We start from the raw sequence: 22,964 nt of genomic DNA on the forward strand, positions 1-22,964 counted from the left end.
CAATCATAGACCACAAACTTGTTTAGCCATTTCCCCAACTGATAGGCATCCCCTCAATTTCTAATTCTTTGCCATTACAAAAAGAGCTGTTCTAAATATTTTTGTACAAATAGGTTCCTTGATTTCTTTGGGATACAGATCTGGGAAATGGTATTTCTGGATCAAAGGGTATGCAGCTTTATCACCCTTTGGGCCAAGTTCCAAACTGCTCTCCAGAAAGGTTGGATAAATTTATCTTTCCACCAAAGGTGCTTTAGTGTCTCAGTTTTCCACACCCCATCCAGTGCTTAATCAGTGTAGTGATAAAGAAAGATCTTCCTTCTAGGACTCAGCCTTGCCACTATCACTGAGACAGAGATAAATCACTGACCTCTATGAACCTCTGTCAGTAACTAAGCATTACCAAGTGTATTCTTTGGGTCTGCACTGTGCTAAAAATAAAGAAAGGCATCCCTGCCCTCAAAGAGTTCATAGTCTAAAATTTCCTTATCAGTAAAATGGGGAGGGAATCAGATGCCAAATTCTGAAATCAAAGGATAAAATGTTAATAAGCTCAAAGAAAACATTTAGGAAAGGAAAACGAATGTTAAAGCCTGTAGCTAGAAATAAAGTTTGGTTGCTTTTTTTGTTGTTTTTTTTTTAATTCTATGCCTTTCCATGTCAAAGGAGACTGATAAAATTGTAATACTGAAAATAATATAATGGGAAATTTTTGGAAAGAAGAATCCTGATTAGCAATTTAATTCAATCAGCTGCTTATGTTGTAAAAAGAATAAGCTTTAACAACTCCCCAATACAACTTAAGCTTTTTTAAACAAGCAAAAAAAAAAGTCTAGTTCAGTGGTCCTCAAAGTTTAGTATGCAAGATGTCTGGAGGACCCCAAGATTAAATTCTTTAGTGGAATATTTGAAATCAAAATTATTTTCATAATACTATTAATACATTATTTGAATATTAAAATATTCCTCCTTTATCCAACTATTTGGATGTAACTACTCTATGTGAAGTTATGTAACTACTCCAACTACTCTATGTGAGGCTGATTTTTTTATTTACTTCAACTAAAATAACATAATACAACAAATTGGATTCGGAAGCAGAAAGGAATCTAGTTGTCATTTATTAAAGCAAACATTTAAATATAGTTGAAAAAAGTATAAAACAATACCAATCTCAATTATAAAAATAATTATTTTTCATAAAATATTAATGAGTAAAGGATTTGCTGTTTAGATGAATGATTTTTAAAGTTCATCAGTTTTAATTCTTAATACAGTGAAGGCCTTTGAGATTCTCAATAATTTTTTAAAGAGTCAAACAATCCTGAGACCAAAAAGATTGAAAATAGCTGTTCTAGTTGAAATATGTAACTGCCATGTGACCACATTCAGGAACTTAGGTAATAAATAAACTCTGATAATCATCAACAAACTAATTAATTGAGTTTGAGAGTATTGTGATGTCTGTTACCACATTACAGGATGAGACTCCTAAGTCTGTAACTCAAATTGATGTCAATTCTTCCCAAGTATAGTAACTAGTAAACTCTTACCTATTTAGAATATGACAAACCTAAACTATGCTAACACTGACAAAATCTGTAAGTAAAAGGAAGCAACAAATATAATAACCTTAGGCTCACATGTACCACCACATAATCCATGTGTCCTACTAATAAAATATTTAGACATCAGAAGTATGTTACCACACATTCTATGTGCAATTCTAATAAACTTGGTTGTCAGGATCTAAATATAAAAAAGATTAAGAAAAGCAATTTAGATATGAGAAATGAGGTTGACAAAGGCAGATATGTTAACAAAAGGCAACTGATAGTTGCTGAGTCCATGAGAGAAGAATGAAAAGTTTTAAAAGACAAAAGAAATTTAAAAAGTGCAGCAGTGCAAGAACAGTCAGTAAGTAAACTCATTAAATATTTACTGAGCATCTACTATGGGCTAGGCTTTGTGCTAAGTGCTGGGGACGCAAAAAGAAGTAAAAGATAGTCCCTGAACTCAAGGAGTTCACAATCTATTGTAATTATGTAATAATGCAAAACATTCATAATGAATACCTTGAGTATTTATGAAAATATTCAGTTATATTTAATGCACTCTATAATAAAAGGTAGATAAATGTATAAATTTTAATAAAGATTTTCATCCCAAATAATAAAAACAAAAGCTCTAATGAGATACCATCAGTTATCTGGGAAATCGGACTATATGAACTCTATATACTCCTTGAATGTTACAGATAATCAAAATATTATTGTACTTGCATACAATTAAACCAACAGGTGAACATCCATCCTAGTTGGAGCCTGATAATACAAGTAGCTGAGGTTTGCATAGGCGCAATTAAATAAGAGTTAGCACTATTTTAATTCAAGGAAAGCAAACAGAGAGAGACATTTAGGTAACATATTAGGTAGGACTTAATGACTGACCAAATATGGGGGAGGGGAGAAAGTTAACAATGACCATGAAGTGTTTAGAAAGATGTGACTCACAGGAGGAGAAGTTACTTTGGGGGAAGAAAGAAGATGATTGGTTCTTTGAAGATAGGCTGTTTAATGATATACAGAGGCAGTTCCAATTGTATGTTTATAGATTAAAGAGTGTAGTTAAGAGTAAAGTCTTGAGAGTTAACCAATCAGTTGATATACACAACTCTGGGAGTGGATATATTATTGAAAGTAGGGAATTTAAATAGAGAAGAAAAGAGGGAAGAGGGTAAAGCTTATGGGCAATATCTAAAATTAAAGGATAAGAAGACTCAATGAGGAAAACAGGAGCAATGATATGAGAAGCTGGGGAACAATCAGAAGTGGCTCACATTTGAGAAGTAGAAGAAGTACAGTGGTCTTAAAAATAAGACAGTGGTCAGAAATGTCAAATACTGAACCAACTGTCAATGAGGATAAGGAGTAAGAAAAAAAGAATCACATTTGGAAATTTGGTGATCATTAATAAATAAAGCTTTCAGCACTTCAATGTATAAAAGCTCATTTCTCAAAACAGTCTGTAAGGTAAGTATTACAAGTTTATTATCTCTATTTTACAGATATACTGATATTTAGAGATTCAACTCCATTTAATAAATATATAAGAAGTGTGTTAAGTACTAGGTACTAAACAAGAAACTTGATATAGGAAATAAAAATTAAACAGACTCTATCCACACAGATTTTACATTCCATGGGGGGGGGGGTCAATATAACAGCTACCTAGAGAAGCAAATATAAAATATACACAAGGCAACTGGAGGAATAGCACTTGGTAAGATGTGGCACTTGAGCTTGTCACTGAAGGTAAGTAATGGTTCCAAGACATGTAGGTGAGGAAAGCAAGTAAGCAAGTATTCTGGGTGGGGGGGGGGGGGGGGGATGGAATACCAAGTCCAAGACGAGCACATGACTGTCTGTAATGAAAATTTGAACTTGGGTTGAAGCAAAGAATGTGAAGAGCTGTCAAAGACCTTAGAAATCACATGATCTAATCCCTTTATTTTAAAAATTAAGAAACTGAGATGAAATTTTAATTTTTAATAAAGTTTCTGGGTTTTTTCAGATTAAGAAATTGAAATGAATTCAGAGGAAAAATTCTGCCCAAGGTCCCACAGCTTCTCAAACCCAAGTCTTCTAAAATCCTTCCATCACACTCTATATTACTCTCATCTTTATACCACGTGGACAGAAAGTGCTCACAAATTGCAAAATAAAGCCATTTGGTATAGACTTCTACTTTGGTAATGAAGAGATAACTGAGAGTTATCTTGAGAAGGGACTGGGGACAAGGGAATATCTTTTTCCCCCATAGTCTACATTCGAATCAAATTATCCTATTTACTCTTCCCTGAACATAGCAGACTAGTTCCTTCCATTCCCATAGTGCTTGCTCTTTCCATGGAGTTTCTTGGAGGCCCTGAGGTCAGCTCCAAGGTTATTTCCTTCAAGAGGTCTTTACTATTCCAGTATTTGTAGCTCTCCCTTACTTCTTCCTCTCCTCCCAAATTACTTTGTATCTATATTGTATTAGTTTCCCTCCTCCTTGGAGGGTAAAGTTCCTTGAAGGCAGGACCTGATTTATTCTTGGTTGTGTTTCTGGCAGGGCCCAGAACACTGCCTGGTACTGTTACTTACTAAATAATCATTTAATATAATGAATAAACTTTTAATTGCATTGAAGAGGTTGGGGAGATTCAAATAGGTTAAGTAGAAGGAACTGGTATACTTGGGAAAACTGATGATATAAGAATAATGCAGCTATTCCTGAAGCATCAGCAAAGATATAGAACAGCTCTCAGAAATATAAATATGCTTGGCTTATAACATGCATTGGATCATATGTGCCAAACAAAGCTCGCAAACAGCCTGCCTGTGTAAGATAGTGTAAATGAGCAGCAAGGTCCTCAGTTTACTCTCCTGTAAATTGTGAAAATTGCTATGTAGATTATAACAATTCTTTATTATCCCAAAACCATTCATTCAACCTAGGCATCACTAGGTAGAGTGGCTTTTCTTTAACCTGTCTCAACTTTTGGCTCATTAGAAATTTCAACAATAGGAGACCAGAGAAGGGAAAGGAAAACAATGATGATGATGACAGTGACAAGAACAACACCAACAACCCCTTCAAAGCCTAATTCAGGCAGCAAGTGAGGTGGGAGGCAATACAATAAAGGGATGACAAGCCAGATAATGTCCCCTGAGACACTGGGATTCTGTGTTGTTTGAGCCTGCACAAGAGCTGCAAGTACCCAGCAAAAACCCTGAAATGTTGGCCAATTAAGCACTGGTAACATGACCAATTGGATGAGAACCTTGGTTGGTATGACATAAATGATCCAAGTAATCTAATAAATAAATAAATGGGTTGGGCACAGGTTTGCAGGCTGCAAAGCTAATCAAAAATCACTGTGATAAGCAACTTGGCAAAGAGGACTGTGGAGCAAGTAGTGTTTCTTTATGTTCCAGTAACCAGACAAGCCTAGATACATGGGAACAAATCAGAAATACCTGCTGGAAATGCTTCAGTATAGATGGTGCTAATAAAGCAGACAAATCACAAACAATGCATGAAATGGTGTGAAGATATGGAGGGAAGACAAACAGATTTCACCAGTTACCTCAGAAATGTATGCTGTTCTTTATCACTTGTCTCCAAGTCACACAATAACTTGTTTATTACTTAAGCATGGACACAAGCCAGGAACTGGGCAAAATGCTAAGTATACAATACAAGCAATCAAGGTTCTTCATGTCCTCAAGAGGCTCATATTCAAACAAGGGCAAACCACACATAAAGGAAAAATGGAAATCAGGGGGTGTTGAGGAAAGGAATGTACCCCCTATAAAGTTCAGAGAGTAATTCAGAAATATGGGTAAATCATAAAAAACTTATATTCATTACCGTCAAATTAGAAAAAAAAAGCATTATATTATTATTATTATGTAATTTTAGTATCTCATACTTTATTTTTCTTCCTGAAAGTTATGATTTCTCTGTCATCACATTCAACTGAGATCAATGTATAACATGGAACCAATGTAAACACTAACAGAATGCCTTCTGTGGGGGGTGGGGGGAGGGAAGCAAGAATGGGGGAGGAAATTGTAAAACTCAAAATAAATAAAATCTTTCTTTAAAAAAATGTCAAAAAAAGAAAGAAAATAATTACTGATTTTAACAGACTTGCTCTTTCCATCAGTGCAACAATCAGGGACAATTTTGGGGTATCTGTGATGGAGGATACCATCTGAATCCAGAGAAAGAATTGTGGAGTTTAAATAAAGACCAAAGACTATTACCTCTAATTTTAAAAAAAAAAAACTGTAATCTTATTGGGTAATTTTGCTATCTCTTATATTTTATTATTTTTCTTAAGGATATGATTTTTCTCCCAACACATTCAACTTAGATCAATGTAAAGCATGGAAACAATGTAAAGACTAAAAGACTGCCTTCTGGGCAGAGGGGAAATGAGACTGGGGAAAAATAATTAAATTTGAAACTAAAATGAAAGCTTCATCTGGAAAAAAAACAAAATATTTAATGATTTTCCTTAAGGATATGATTTCTCTCTCAACACATTTAATTTTGATCAAGGTATAGCATGGAAACAATGTAAAAACTATCAGACTGCCTTCTGTGGGGGAAGGGGGGGAGGAAAGCGAGATGGGGGGGATTTAAAATTCAAAAAAAAAATAGAAAAAGAAAATATTTACTGAGCTCCTTAAGTACCAACTACTGTTTCACTAAAGAGAAACTGACAATTCTCAAGTGAAAGAGAATTAAAAATAAAACCATCTTTAATAATCTAAAAGTGAGTCTATGCAAGTGAGATAAAATTAAAATGCTAAAAATTTATCCACCTTTGAAAATTTCAATTTTGACAAAGTGGTCACAAAGATCTTTTCTACTTTTTTATTACTGCAAAAAAGTATTAAGTAGGGGGCAGCTAGGTGGTACAGTGAAAAGAACACCAGCCCTGGAGTCAGGAGGCCCTAAGTTCAACTATGACCTCAGTCACTTAATAATTACCTAGCTGTGTGACACTGGACAAATCACTTAACCCCCACTGCCTTGCAAAAAAACAAAAAAAAAAGTAGATAAAAGACAACATCAAATCATCTTACAGCATATACTTTATTTTATACGGAAAACTAAATTCCTACAAAGAAATGAGATAGCTGTCGAAAGTAGAATCCTGCTACACAAGTTTTCAATGTCAGAGATCATCATCAGACTGCTCAACTGTTGACTCCCAAAACTCCCAAGTTTTTATACTGATCCTTCCCTACCTCAGTAACTGATAAAAAAAAAAAACAAATCCATCCTACATTTTCAGAATTAATATTCACCAGTATCGATATTATGACCATGCAACTCTATAGACTGGGATTTATTTTTTTAAAAAAAGCTTGAGTTAATCACTTCGAGAACATCACTGTCAGTTTCCACTTATAGTGAGAAAGTCATGAAACATTATCAAAACTACTAAACAGCTAAACAGAATAAGAAAATTGGTATAGCTCTAAATCTATGATCCTAAGTCTAGATAAAATCAAAGGTAACTAGAATAGCAAAGAAGAAATAAATGTCACTAACAAAGAGTATAAATATATTTGTAAGACATAATACTGTGCTTCTTGTGTACATATAAACTGTTTTCAACATAAATATGCTTTTCATAATTTGACTTTGAAAATGTGTAAAAAATTACTAAGCTTTAATAAGAATGTATGAAGCCTGAATCTTGTTTAGTATTTAAACTTTAAAATAATCAGAGGTAATCCTTTAAAACTAGGGTTTAGATTAGTCTATGCAGATAAAATGAAACATCTGGCAGCATTATGTGGAGTATTATGTGGAGAGAGACCTTTTTTAACTTTGAAAAGGAGATTAGTAAATCTGTTATTTTAAAGTTTGAGTAATTTTTAATTATTTTGTCTGGGTCACAGATAATCTGTTTTTGCTGGTGATCAAAGGATCACTGCCAAAATGATTACCCTGTTACTTTCTTCTAATGAAAGGGAAATAGTATTTTCCTGCTTTTATAATATGAGAGAACTCTGATTTGCCTTAGTTAGTTATTAATAATGAAAGTAAGAAATTGACTTTAAAGAGCAGCCTTTCATATCTTCATTTATTTATTAAGTAAATGATGTGGCACCGTATGGGTCACAACCCAGGAAAGATGGGTAATACAAGTATCATTCACGTTTTAAATTAGGTAAACTAAGTCTTAGATTAAATGACTTGCATAGCCAGTATCAAAGCTAGAACTTGAAACCATGACTCTTAGCTCTCAAGTACACACTCTTTTTATTACTGTTCATCACTAAAGCATGTAAGGTAGTTTTGTACTTAAGCTACTTAAAAGTATAAGAATACCTGAAGGACTTTTGGGTTTTGTCTAGAAATTCCTGGTGTGGGAATTCCAATCATGAAGATTAAGGAGAAAAGTTTTAAGAAATTATCTGAGACACAGTTAAATACCTTGCCTTAAATCGCACAGTAATTGTCAAAAGTGAGATTTTAAATGTAAATTTACTACAAATCATGTAGGAATTTGAATTTTAAACCCTTGTTCTGTGAACAATAATTACTCATCTTTTAAAACTAGTCTTTCCAGGTAAAACATTTAGATTCTATATTCTACAGCTTGAGACACAAAATGATTACTGTTGTTATAGTTCATTATTTCCAATATACATATTTAGATTTCCTTTTTTTTTTAAGGTTTTTGCTAGGCATTGGGGTTAAGTGGCTTGCCCAAGGCCACACAGCTAGGTAATTATTAAATGTCTAAGACCGGATTTGAACCCAGGTACTCCTGACTCCAGGGCCGGTGCTTTATCCACTGCACCACCTAGCCACCCCTAGATTTCCTTTTAAAGCTTTTTCATCTCCTTACTCCAGGATTTTACATTTTTGTTCAAGTCAGTCTCCTAAAAATATCTTCTGACCTGCTAAATCAAATCTCTGAGTACTAGCTCATTCAATTTCTTCTATCAATAACACCTTCATCTCCTTCCTCCCTACTAATCTCCCTACCCATCTATTACTTATATAGTGCTACCCAGAGGCTCCTGCCATAAGACCTAGAGATTTCTCAGCCCTAGTACAGTTCCATCATATCCACTTATTTCAGTTTTTTAAGCAAATAGTAGAAAGCTTCATGAAGAATATTGTGCTTCCACTTCTTAAAAGTCAGAAAGAGATTCTATGAAGAGGAGAGGGAAAGAAGGAAGTGCCTTCCAAGTATGCAGAACTGCCAAAGCAAAGGCATATAGACAAGGCTATCATATAGACAAAGCAAACAAAGAGAAGAACATTTTGGCCGAATCACAGAATACAGGAAGGTAAGTAATGTCCAAAGAGACTAGAAAAATAGGAAAGCTAGAGTTCAGATTAGGAAGGGAATTAAAAAAAACTAAACAAAGGAATTTATATTCTACCTTAGAAGCAACAGGAACATCCTTAAGGCAAGAGTCAAATGGTCAGATCCATACTTAAGGAAATTCTTTTTCTTTCTTTTTTTTTTAAAGTTTTTGCAAGGCAAATGGGGTTAAGTGGCTTGCCTAAGGCCACACAGCTAGGTAATTATTAAGTGTCTGAGGTCTGGATTTGAACTCAGGTACGCCTGACTCCAAGGCCAGCGCTCTATACACTGCGCCACCTAGCTGTCCCAAGATAAAATGGAATGGTAAAAGACTTTAGACAGATCAAATAGGAAGATGTTTTAATAAAGCTGAGGTGATATGAAGGTGATAACTAAGGTGATAAGTAGGTAAGTAGAAAGACTAAATGGGAACCAAGAAATGATGCAGAAACAGAAATGGCAATATTAGGGAACTGAGTGGATATAGGGAGAGCATGAGAGGTCATTAACCTGGGAGACTAAATGATGATGCCTTTGACAGAAACAGACAAGTCTGGAGGTAATTTTTTAAGAAGAAAAGTTTTAAGTTTGAGATGTCTCTGGGACTACAGCTTTTAATTTCCAATAGACAATCATGACCCTGAACTAAAGCTTAGGTGAGAGGTTTTGAATCTATCTTATCCTTTTATTTTCTAAGCCATGGTATAGTTATTGCACAGAATTATGTATTTGCTCATATTTTCCCTATTGTAAGCTCCATGAGTGTCAATCTCTGATCACCTCTAGTATCCAACATACTGTTTTTATATAGAAGGACTTTAAAATTACTGCTGAATAAAAGGAGAGTGCATTTTGGAAAACATGCTATACAGAAAAAAAGCAAACAAATAAAAATTGGTTATCTTGGGGAAAAAATCACAAAGAAAAAATATACTCTTTATAAAGTATTAGAGTGATAGTTAAAAACTCTGAATTTAACCATCCACCATATTCATACTTTAATTGTTCATGCTTAAATGAAATAAATTATCATGAAGATAAATAACCAAATAGGTTATCAAACCAATTGAGTCAATAATATTTTATTATTTACTAAGATGTTTTATCACCAAATTTTTTTCCAAGAAAATCTATCCATAGGAACATAATTTAGCACATTTATATTTAATAAAGAAAACTTAAGTCAATTTTTTAAATTTAAGTTACATAAAGCTTTTCATTCATTAACATTAACAGTTATTTTACTTGGAAAAACATTTTTCAAAAACAAAAACATTTGTCATACTTACAGTGATGATGCCAATTAGTTGTGTATAAAAGAGTCCAGTTATTCCAACTAACATAGTTATTCCCATGAAAGCAGCTAATCTCATTATGGCCAGTTCATGTCTAACTAAAAAGAGATCCTGAAAAGAATAGAAGAGGGAAAAAAACTTTAAAAAAAAAAGTAATCTAAAAAAATCACAGAAAAGTACACTAAAGTTCAATAGCTGAATCATAGCATTTTTACTGACTTTTAAAGCAATATTTTATTTTTTGTATTAGACTATTATAGTAACATAAAAATTATATACTACGTGGCAGACAAAAGTTATGATTTTCCAATGTTACTGTGCCAAAATTTAAAATTCAAAACTGAAACCTGAGAGTTATCCAGTATAATGTAGTGGAATGATCACTAGATTCTATGAACAAAACTGTACCTTGACCTCAAACTCACACTCATGATTTTGGACAAAAAAATCTTTCTGAGCCTCAGTTTCCTTATTTATAAAACAAGGGATTAGACTAGAAGACATGTCAGTTCCCTCTAGCTCTAAATGTATAATTCTTTACTTCATTGTCATTTATTTTGGATAAAGATTCATACTGAACCTATTAGCAACAAGTTACCAAGGGTATTCTTCAGTCCTTAATACCTGAAAAGATTTTTGATGTCACTTGTCTAGGCAAGCCCTCTAAAATAGCAGACAGCAATTTAACTATAGTTTAGAGAACTTTTTCATGAATTGCTATAGTCAAAAAAAAAATCAGCAACTGGAAGTCAATGTTCTGTTCATAAGGCTTTTCACAGTGATTAGAAAGTTTTTCCTTATTTAAGTCTAAATTGCCTCTTTGCAATTTCTACCATATGTGCCTAGTTCTGCAAGTCTTATTCCTCTTCCATATGATAATCACTTAAATACCATTATCCCATTCTACCTCTCTACCCTATGTCTTCTTTCTCCAGATTAAATATCACTAGTTTCTTCAACTGATTCTCATTTGGCATAATCTCAAGGACCTTCATCATTCTGGATGCTTCCTCTGGATGCTCGCTAGTTTAACGAAATCCTTCTCAAAATGTGGTCCTCAAGACTAAATAGAACTCTTTAGCCAATGTCTCTACAAGGCAAAGAACAGTAAACTATTACTGCACACTATTCTCTACTTAATGCAGCTTTTGAGGCTTCCACATCACTGCTGAATCATATTGAATTTGCAACTCTTCAAATGAACTACTGAAAAGTCATGCATTTCTCCTATCCAGTATCTGTGAAGTTTTTAATATTTTAACCCAAGATTTTATAACTATTTCCATTAAATTTTACTGTATTAGATCTGACCTTATTCCTGTTAAGATCCTTTTAGATCCTGAATCTGTCATCCAGGTTGTTACCTATCATTTCTCTGAAAATAAAAACATGACATCCAAGACATAAAAATGCTAAATGGTACAAGGCAAAGTACAAATCCATAGGACTATACATTAGAGACTTCCTCTTCCAGACTGACATCATGTTATAAATCGCTATTTTAGAGTCCAGCTATTGTCAAGTCTAATAACTCTAACATCATCTAATCTCTATCTCTCCATCTAGATAAACCATGTCAAGAGTATTGTGTTTGAATCAGAACATTGTACACCCTAACAACAATATGGGGGATCAACCTTAATGGACTTGCTCACTCCAGCAGTGAAACAATCAGGTACAATTTTGGGGTATCTGCAATGGAGAATGTCATCTGTATCCAGAGAAAGAATTGTGGAGTTTGAACAAAGACTAAAGACTATTACCTTTAATTAAAAAAAACTTACCTTATTATAAAATTTTGCTATCTCTTATACTTTATTTTTCTTCCTTAAGGATATGATTTCTCTCTCATCACATTCAACTTAGATCAATGTATACAGTGGAAACAATGTAAAGACTAACAGATTGCCTTCTGAGGGGGTGGGGGGAGGGAAGCAAGATTAGGGGAAAATTGAAAAATTCAAAATAAATAAAGTGGAAAAAAAAGAAAGTGTATTCTGCTCAACTTTCTAATCTAATAAACTTATCCAAAAAGAAGGAAAAAGAAGAAGAAAGAAGGAGGAGGAGGAGGGGGATGGGAGAGGGAGGAGGAGGGAAGGGGAGGGGGAGGAGAATCTGGTCTGGCACAACCTATTTCTAATGGGTCTTTGTGGTATCTCCTCCTTCAGATGTTCACTATCCATTCTTTTAGTGGTAACAGTGAACAGATCACTGGATCTGGAGTCAGTAAAATCCAAATTGAGATTTGACCCCAGATACTGGCTGCCTCACTCTGGACATGTCCCTAACACTCTGATTGCCTTGGTTTCCTCCTTGTAAGAGTTGCTGTTAGGATTAAATGTGTTTATAAAGCACTTAGCATAGAGTCTAATATATAGTTAATATAAAAGTTAACTTTTAATAATACATTCTATATTTTACTAATAATGAAGTCAGGCCTACCTTACCCTGGCTCAAGGAAGAAAGAATGGGAAACAGGTCAAAGAAGCATGATTTAAGGAAAGTAAGAAACAAGCAATATTTCATTTACCATTATTACAAGAAACTAGAAGGATGAAAGAGACAGAAGCATTTCCATTGTTCACCATTATAATTCCAAATTGGAGTTTCATAGTAGCCCTACACTTCAAGAGATAGATGACACTATCTATGCCTACATGGACTAAGCAGGCCTTGTTTAAGAGTTGGTTTGTCAGACTGAGAGAGGAGTATTCTGAACCACTCAATATCATCAATATGGAATTAACATTTACAATTATTAGTAACTACATAATTACTAAAATAATAATATTTGATAGAGTAGCCTAAGATTAGATTGTAGTTTTCTAAACCTTCATAGAAATAACAATGCTAAACTTTAGATATCTATATTGTAAATACTGATAATATAATTAATAATATAAACATAATACACTAATATAATAATTTATAATACAATCAACTTTTATATTCTTTATATTATATATACATGTATGTATATATTTATGTATATATATATATATATAACATTATAAAATATATAGAAAGTATATCACATTGGCCATGACTATTATATCTTGAAATGTTATGTTCACTAGTGGTGCTATGTCATGCTTATTAAAATAATTCTATCAGAAATGATAAGAAAAGAAAATGAGTATATTCAAGTAGGCCTCAAATTTTATCATATTGCTACCAAAGACTTAGTTTCATCTTGAAACCTAGGCTTAAAGTTGCTAGACTTTGAATTACTTCCTTCAGTTAATGTTTATTTTCCGCAGTGGCAAATAGCACTAAAGATGTGTCCCTCACTCCTAGATGATCACTGAAGTCCTAGTTTAGAAGGCAATACGTCCATTAAGTCCATAAGAGGGTTTTTAATCCTAGCTGAGATTTATAGGATGATTATTGAAAAATGCATTTATGTAAACACAAAAATCAACAACAGCATGCAAAATAATACATTAGGAGTCAGAATACCTTGCTCTGACTTACTACCTTGTAACTGAAAACTAGAAATGTAATCTCCATTGGTCAGTTTCCAAAAATATCTAACATACAGGTTATAGACTATATAACAAATGCATTTTACATTTATATACGGTACCATGTTCTATCCTCACCAGCCTATGAGAGCAGCAGTACACATATAAGTATTTATTTACATTTTTAAATGAAGCAACTGAAAAGACAAGGAAGTTAAGTGTAGAAGATGTGGGACTAGTAGTGTGGGAGGTGGAGGAGGATCCTGTTCCAACTCCAGATTCAATGTTCTTTCCACTACATAAAACTACTTCTCCTTAAGATCTCTCATCTTCTAGCTCTAAATCCTATGATTAAGTGATACATGGTATTTTTGTTTATTTGTTTACCAAATCTAATTTAACAAATATAATAAGCTTTGGAAAAAATAATAAGATTTCCTCAATCTTCATCGTTCTTGAACTCTCTATGATTTCTGACACTGTCAATCATCCTTTTCTTCTTTATTTTCTTTTCTCTCTAGATTTTCATAACATAGTACTCTCCTACCTGACTTCTTTCTCAGTTTTTTTTCTGGATTTTCATCAGGTCACACTCACTAATGATGCTATCCCTTGAGATTCAAGCCTGGGTCATCTTCTCTTCTCCCTTTATAATATTTTACTTGATGGGGAATTTTATCAGCTCCCATGGATTTAATTATCATCCCTATATAAATGATTTTCAAATCTACCTCTCTTCTGACATATAGTCTCACAACTCTTATTTATTTGAACATCTCATATTAGTTGTTCTATGGACATCTTAAAAAATCATCATGTCCAAACCTTCAAACAAATCATCAAACCTTCCCCTCTTTCTAACCTCTCAGTCACCCAGGCTTAAAAGATATTTCCTTGACTCCTCACTTTTAATCTTTCTCCCTACCCTTACCATATCCAGTACAATGACAAATATTGCCAATTCTATCTTTACAAAGTCTTATTTTTATGCTCCCTTCTATCCTTCTATATTCTCATTACCTCATGCCTTGACTATTTGAATTCCTTTCCAGTTGATCTCCCTACCTCAGGAAGCTCCCCACTTCATTCATCCTCCACTAGACTTCAAAACGATCTTCCTAAAGTTTAGGTTTATTGACCTAATCTTGATCAAGGCCTACTCCCTACCTTCTCAATAAATTTTAAATCTTCCCTATTAATTTCATGATCAAACATGACCTCCTTTATTTGGCATCCCAAATCTCTCTTGCCTCTTTTTTGCCCTGGCTTCCTTCAAGTCTCATTTTATTTTCCTGCCTTCAACAATTCTTTCTTTCTTTCTTGGCACCCACTTCTCCCTCACTTCCATCCCTGCTCACTCTCACCTTCCACTGACTCTATATGTATCTTTTATGTATGCAATAAATAACTATACCTCACCCATTAAAATGTAATATCCTGTAAGGTAAGACAGTGATTTGCCTTTCTTTGTATTCCTGGTACTTAGCACAGTGCTGGAAACAAAGTAATGGATGAAAAAAACTTGCTGACTGACTAGTTTCAGGAACTCTAGTACAACACACAAGATTATGAACTTAACCCTTGGTCACCAGAGTGGCTACCTGAGAGCTCATCACTTTACTGATCCTGTGTCAGCATCAATGACATCAACTAAGAGAATGACACTAAAATTCTGTCTATGGCAAATCTAATAGCTAGTCTAATTAATAGCAATAGCATAGCAAATTTTAAAGCCAATTCACTTCTCTTTGCCATCACTTCTGCTGTCCTTTCCATATTAGAAGGCAGCAAACATAGGTTCAGAGATTATAGGATTATTGAGTTAGAGTGGGAAGGGGCCCTAAGAGGACTACTAAACCTTCTATCTGGTCCATTTATTCTAGAAATATTAGAATGCTAGGGTTCCAAGACTTTGTTAATTTTTGTACATATGTAAATGATTTAAACCTCTTCTTTCTAAAATTATAGGAATGACCCTCACAAGTTATTTTCTCCTTATGAACACTTTTTACTTTACACTACTTGATGAAAGCTAATCATCAAAAGAGCTCATCAACAGTTATGGAAGTTACAATAATATTGATCATTTCTTGAAAATTAAAGCATCTCTGAGGTACCACTTCACATCTCTCAGACTGGCCAATATGACCAGGAAGGGCAATGATCATTGTTTGAAGGGTTGTGGGAAATCTGGGACACTATTACACTGTTGGTGGAGCTGTGAACTCATCCAACCTTTCTGGAGAGCTATTTGGAACTATGCCCAAAGGGCAACAAAAATGTGCATACCCTTTGACCCAGCAATACCACTACTGGGTCTGTATCCTGAAGAGAAGATGAAAAAAGGGTAAAAACATCACTTGTACAAAAATATTCATAGCAGCCCTGTTTGTGGTGGCAAAGAATTGGAAATCAAGTAAATGTCCTTCAATTGGGGAATGGCTTAGCAAAATGTGGTATATGTATGTCATGGAACACTATTGTTCTATTAGAATCCAGGAGGGATGGGAATTCAGGGAAGCCTGGAAGGATTTGCATGAACTGATGCTGAGTGAGATGAGCAGAACCAGAAAAACACTGTACACCCAAACAGCAACATGGGGGTGATGATCAACCTAGATGGACTTGCTCATTCCATCAGTGCAAAAATCAGGGACAATTTAGGGCTATCTGCAATGCAGAATACCATCTGTATCCAGAGAAAGAACTGTGGAGTTTGAACAAAGACCAAGGACTATTACTTTAAATTTAGGGGGGAAAGAAACTGATATCTTATTGTCTGATCTTGCTATTTCTTATAATTTATGTTTCTTCCTTAAGGATATGATTTTTCTCTCATCACACTCAATTTGGATCAATGTATACCATGGAAACAATGTAAAGACTGACAAATTACCTTCTGGGGGGGGGGAAGTAAAGATTAGGGGAAAAATCACAAACTCAAAATAAATAAAATCTTTAATTTAAAAAAATATTGATCATTTCTCTGAATGTTGTTGAAGAAAATACTGTTTTAATTTTATGACTGAATCTACAATAAAGAAAACTTTGAAATTTTAGAAATACCATGATAAAAGGAATTTCAAATAGAAAAAACCACAAAGCATTTACCCTACACTTTCTTTCCTCATTAGGTTAAGAAGTATGTTAGATTAAAGACCATAATTACTGACTACAGTGGTGACAGTAAACCCATTTTAATTTCTTCCAACAAATAACAACCACACCTTTGTAGTCAAAAGCATGGAATTTAAGAAGATAAAAATGAGTAATTTTATATGATTCAGTTTCATATATCCCAATGGAAGCATTTTGAAAATCTTTCAATACTGCACATACAATAGTATAAATATTTTTTTATTTCTTGCTTTTAGTTCTTTCTATAAATTCTAAAGATTAATATGATGTAGTTAAATTAAAGGTCCAAAACTTAATTTTGAACTAAAAACAAATATTTATAATTTATATAAAACTTTATTTATAAACTCATTTATATAAATTTCATGAAAAATTATTTAAATTTGTTCACATAACTAATATAAGGGCCAATATTTAAATTCTAAACTCAAGAAAAATACTTATATATGATGATTCAAGATATATTTAAAATGATGAAATCAAATCAATCATCTTTCTCATGATACAAAGAATTCATAAAGCTGTTATGTTAATTACATGAAAAAGAAAAGAAATATCCTGAAAACAAAAGAAAACTTTCATCTGATGGGTTTAAAAAAAAAAAAAGCTAGATTTAAGATAATCGGCTTATCCCTTTTTGACTACTATAGGCAAACAGGAGAAAATTCATGCTGCCACTAAACTGGTTTTTAAAGTCCTTAGACTACAATGGCAAAAAGAAGACCAGACAGTACACTAGCTCCTTAGCTCCAAAAGTAGACTTTTGGTGAAAGTGCACCCCCTAGAGGGATAAACCCCCTCAGCCACTGCCAGACCCTCATTCCAAAACTGACTTCAACCAACCAACAAACCAGTTAAGTCTCTACTTTTTGCCAGGCAGTATTCTCAGAGAGAAGAACATTTTTACTGCTGTATGTCAAAAAAAAGAACAATTTTAACTTTATGATATTTGCCATCATATTATAGGGAGCAAATGGTTTTATTTTGACCACATTTATTCACTTTCTAACCTTTCCCAAAAAACATCTCTCCTCTTTTAAAGAAAATTAAATTTTCTGTTCTTGATTTCATCCCAGACAGGCTAATAATAGCAGTAAAGCTGACCCTCCAAGGGTTTAGAAAGCTTGATGATTTACATTCTTGTCAATAATGTACACTTAACATTAGTAAATGTCTACAAATTTCTTTTATAATAATTACTAGTATTTGTCAATTTAAGGTTTGTCAAAAGATTTACAAATATTATGACATTTGATTCTCATTACTCTGGTACCTAATAGCTAATACTATTCTTGTTTTGCAACTGAACAAAGTGAGATTGAGAGAGGTTAACTGATTTGCCCAGGTAAAAATATAAAAGGCAGATTCTGAACTCAGGTCTTTCTGATTCTAGGTTCAATATTCTATCCATTGTGCCACCTGAAATTTCAGTTTCAACTATTTTGAAAACCAAACAGACTTTTGCCTCATGGGGAAATTTGTGAATCCTGATGTGTTTTTTTTTAATTGATGTTTTATTTTATTTTTCCAATTACATTTGAGATGACATCTTTGTGAGACCTTAGGGCAAGTTGTTTAACACATTTCATTTGTTTCATGATTTGAACAAACAATGAGTCGGAAAAGGAGATTCCCTAAGACTCCTTCACCTCTAAGACCCATGATTTTAGAAACAATTAGTATGAAAAGACTATTCTACAAGAATTATCTACAAACTAACAACCTAACTTTATGGGTTCATCAGAAACTGGTCCATTCAAAGCAGTTTTCTTCTATGTTTCTCAATGTTTTGATAAGCATACTGAGGAAGCAAGAGAGAAGTAAGATTTTTCTTTAACATTCTTTAATGCTACCTGGAAATTATTTCATTTTTCTCTTTTTTAAAAAATAAAAACAAAATACTTTAGATCTCTATATCTAAAATAAAACCAAGCTACTTACTGAGTTAAATGTCCTACATAATCATTATCAGATTCAGATACAAATTACTCTTGCTCTGGTAAATAGAAAGTAAATACTATTCAACTTTTAGTTTCCATCTCCTGCAATTTTTTTCTACTACGTGAATTAAGAAAAATCCTTTCCTTTTACCTAGTATTCACTAAAACAAGGAGTATTATAAAAGAAACAGAGTTGCTGAACAATCCCAATCACAATAGAATAAAAGGAAAAGTTGCTGAACAATCCCAATCACAATATCATAATAGTCACATGGTTGAATTTTCTTTAATTCTTAAATTAAAATGTAGTTAACAAGCTTCAAACAAGTTATGTTGTTGAGTTGTTTCAGTCCTATTTGACCTATCAGACCTATTTGACCATGACCCCATTTGAGTGCTGTTGGAACTTTTTGTGACAAAGATATTGGAGTGATTTTTCCAGCTTATTTTACAGATGATAAAACTTAGGATTCAGTGATTTGCTCAGGGTCATACCACTAGTAAATGTCTGTTTCTGAATGTGAACTCAGGTCTTCCTGACTTTACGTTCAGTATTCTGATTATTCGTGAACTCCTAAGAGACAATGTAGTGACTCATCAATACTTCTGACAAGCTAATGTTTCACTTTCCAAAATCTTGGATTATATTCTTTACAGATGCCAAATCTTGAAATAACAGTGTGTTTGACAGGAGAAAGTAGAAAGAGGGAAATCTCAACAGTGAACAATGTCATTGCTACTTTCCTCTCATTAGCATTAGTTAATAAAATGGTAGAGCAGAAGCAATGAGTATACAATAATTTCTATTACTTAGCAGATGGTAGGGAGGTCAGACATTTTGTAAAGGAAGGCAATAGCTTTGCCAATGCCAACATCACAATTGTGTGGAATTCAAGGATGAGGGCACCAAGAGACCTACCTGCATTAGCTCCTTTCTCCACTATATCTCTCTGATAAAGTCAGTAATAGCTCATCCAAGCCCCAGTCTCTATGACAGAAAGGACCAGAGCCAGTGATTATAGGCTACCATACTGCTCAGATACAGAGAGGCAGCTGGGAGCAGAGCCAGGAACAAGGTACTTGGTGGTACCTCCACTACTACTTAGACTTAAAGCCTTAAAGCTGGCTGATCCACTGACCTCTTGGGGCAGGTTGAAATGGGTCAGGCCACCTGAATCCTGCGAAGCAGAGCTCACTGCCTCTCTCCATCCTACCCCACAAGACTATAAGACTCAGGCACCTCAGTTCCACAGTCAACCTTATCTACCAGAAACTCAAGATCAGACACTTGATTAATTTAAATAGTCATTCTACTGATGAACCACTCAGAGGAAGAACTGATATTGTTTGAACACACACTACAATATGCTATTTTTCTTTGTGAGAAATAAATTCTCTATTTTTTACTTTAAAAAAAGAGAGGATGGACTAAACGGTATCTAATCTATTTTTCTTGCAGTTTTAAATCTTCTGAATTATGAACATGAAAATACCTCCAAATAAAAAAATTACTTACAAAAGTTCAGGAATATTAGGGACAGGGGAGGTGGGAATTTGTTGATAGAAATGTGTTATGAGTCACATAATTCACTTAAAACACATTCACATACAAACAGAAGAAAAAAGGAGTCCTGGAATAAAAATAATAAATCTACAGGAAATTCTTATCTTTGATGATAAAGATACATTAAAATTTGAACAAATGGATTAATTTAAAAAATTAAATATTCATTATATGGATGTCTTAAAAAATATTACTCTAAGTACTGCATACAAAGATAGATAAAATATAAGGGTTTTTATTTTTTTTCTTTATTTGCTTAAGGCAATGGGGTTAAGTGACTTGTCCAAGGTCACACAGCTAGGCAATTATTTTTTTAGGGTTTTTGCAAGGCAAACAGGGTTAAGTGGCTTGCCCAAGGCCACACAGCTAGGCAATTATTAAGTGTCTGAGACCGGATTTGAACCCAGGCACTCCTGACTCCAGGGCCAGTGCTTTATCCACTACTCCACTTAGTTGCCCCTACAGCTAGGTAATTATTAAGTGTCTGAGGTAAGATTTGAACTCAAGTCCTCCTGACTTTAGAGCTAGTGCTCCATCCACTGTGCCATGTTGCTGCCCCTATCAGGGTTTTTTTTCCCCAATGGAAAATTATTTGTAATGTCCACCCCTCTGAATATGGGAGAAGCATTTGAAAAATACTATAGGGGTAGCAAGGTAGTATAGTGGATAGAGCATTGGCCCTGGAGTCAAGAGGACCCTGAATTCAAATGAGGCCTCAGACACTTACTAGTTGTAATCACATAACCCAGATTGCTACTAATATAGCAAATTATCTATATTTCACATTTATAATTTGACACTTTTAAGCTGAAATGTAAAATAAAATGAAAAAGCAATATTAAGGCCAGAAACATTAGTATTTCAGTATATACAAATAAAAAAAAAATTTAAAAAAAAACAAGATTAAAAAATGTTATGCTTTATTTCCTGGTTCCCTAAAACATATATTCTACAGAATACAAAGAAATTTGATGGCATGAAGTCATAATTTCACAACTATTCTTAATATGCCAACATGCTTAAAATTCCAGATGGTCAAACACTTATTTTAGTAATTTCATCCATTTTTCCATATCATAATAAATAGAAGCCCTTACTGATACTAAGTAAACAAAAATCTGATTAAAGTCAAAACTGGCCTGAACAAAAAGAAATAAATATAAAAGGTAAGCATGTGGGGGTCTCTGGAATGTACTTTAAGGAATAATTTGTATCAAAAGAATAAAATGAATTTTGTAGACTTGCCTAAATTCCAAGCTAATTATAACCAAATCTTCTTGCTGCTTCTCTTCTTTGTAAGCCAGTTATATTTGACACCAAGTCCCTAGCAACGCTATTAGAATCAGCCAATGAGGACAATAATGTCAATATCTTCCTAGCAGAAGAGTTGGCTGAGATCCCAAACAATGTTTATTTTCCTTTTTTCCGAATATCAGCACTATATCTTTTATTCTAAAAACCTAAATTGAGGATCGGAAATTTAGCTAGCCTGTAAGCTGTCCTATATACAAAAATAAATCAATCAGAAATGGCCAATTTAAATTTTTTTTCCAATTTAATATTAAATATTCTAAATATGATTGTGAAAAGGAAGCCTAAAGAGTTTTTACCATTTTTTCTATTCTATCATCCAGATTAGTCATAAGAAGAATACTTTGTTCTCTGTATAACTCTCTTACAAAGAATATAGTTTCACACTTAATTGTCAAAACAAATCTGTAGATTGGGACATGAATACCTATATGGTTATCACAAGTCAATAAAACAGCTAAAATATTTCTCATTAATCCCTGTAGGGAAAAATATTCTACAATACAAAACTATCAGCCAGTACACAATTAGAAACCTATATTCCATGTAAAACTTTTATCAGATTGCTAGCTGCCAAGGGATGGGGAGAGAGAAGGGAGAGAGGGAGAAAAATGTGGAACTCAAAAATCTTACAAAAAATGAACATTGAAAACTATCTTTACATGTAATTGGAAAAAAATTTAAAAATATCATTAAAAGAAATATATTCAATGTGTGATCTTATAGGCGATAATAGACACACCTATCAACCACATGAGCAGATCAATATTAGAAAAAATATCAACAAATTTTTTAAAATAGTTGCTTTATAATTTATATAATTTATAATGAACAAGCCAATCATATGAATGCTGCATGCAAGTGATTTCTAAATTGTTTTGACCTACCACCCCCACATAACTTGTTTTTTTTTTAAAGAAAACATACTTTAAGAGACTGCTGAAAGTTTTCCACAAACTAGAGTGCAAATTTGCAAGCTGGCCTAAAAATCTAGTAAACCATAAAACAAAAATCACAAATCATATTTACAAAATGTCTGATACTTTAAAATAGCTAATGTATTTTCTATAAAACCTGTCTATGTTATCAATAATGCCTATCTGAAATTTTCTAATATATATATACAAAGGCAAAAAATAAAACAAAAACAAAAACCAGTCTGTAACAAACAGACAAAATTTCTCTATAACAGAGGTATCCAAGGTCTCTTACTGTTCTAAATCTATGATCCTATGATTGTTAGCCTCAGTCATTTAAATATAAGACAATATGAACAACCATTTAGAAATATGATCAAATGTGACTTTCTTTGTCAAGTAAGGAATTTAATTCTTTTCAGCAGTCACCAATTCTACTTAATAA

At 33.4% G+C, this 22,964-nt stretch overlaps 1 protein-coding gene across 5 annotated transcripts in view; it reads right to left on the minus strand.

The window, feature by feature from the left end:
- ZDHHC21 (zDHHC palmitoyltransferase 21) overlaps positions 1 to 22,964 on the minus strand; it is a 63,540-nt gene that overhangs the window by 11,053 nt on the left and 29,523 nt on the right. For all 5 annotated transcript variants that reach the window (XM_074197533.1, XM_074197532.1, XM_074197529.1 and 2 more), the window contains one exon: positions 10,180 to 10,296. In XM_074197533.1, coding sequence (XP_074053634.1) covers positions 10,180 to 10,296 — 117 coding nt within the window. The remainder of the gene's footprint in view (positions 1 to 10,179; positions 10,297 to 22,964) is intronic.

This window comes from Macrotis lagotis, chromosome 8 (assembly GCF_037893015.1).
Source record: "Macrotis lagotis isolate mMagLag1 chromosome 8, bilby.v1.9.chrom.fasta, whole genome shotgun sequence".
Lineage (NCBI taxonomy): Eukaryota > Metazoa > Chordata > Mammalia > Peramelemorphia > Peramelidae > Macrotis > Macrotis lagotis.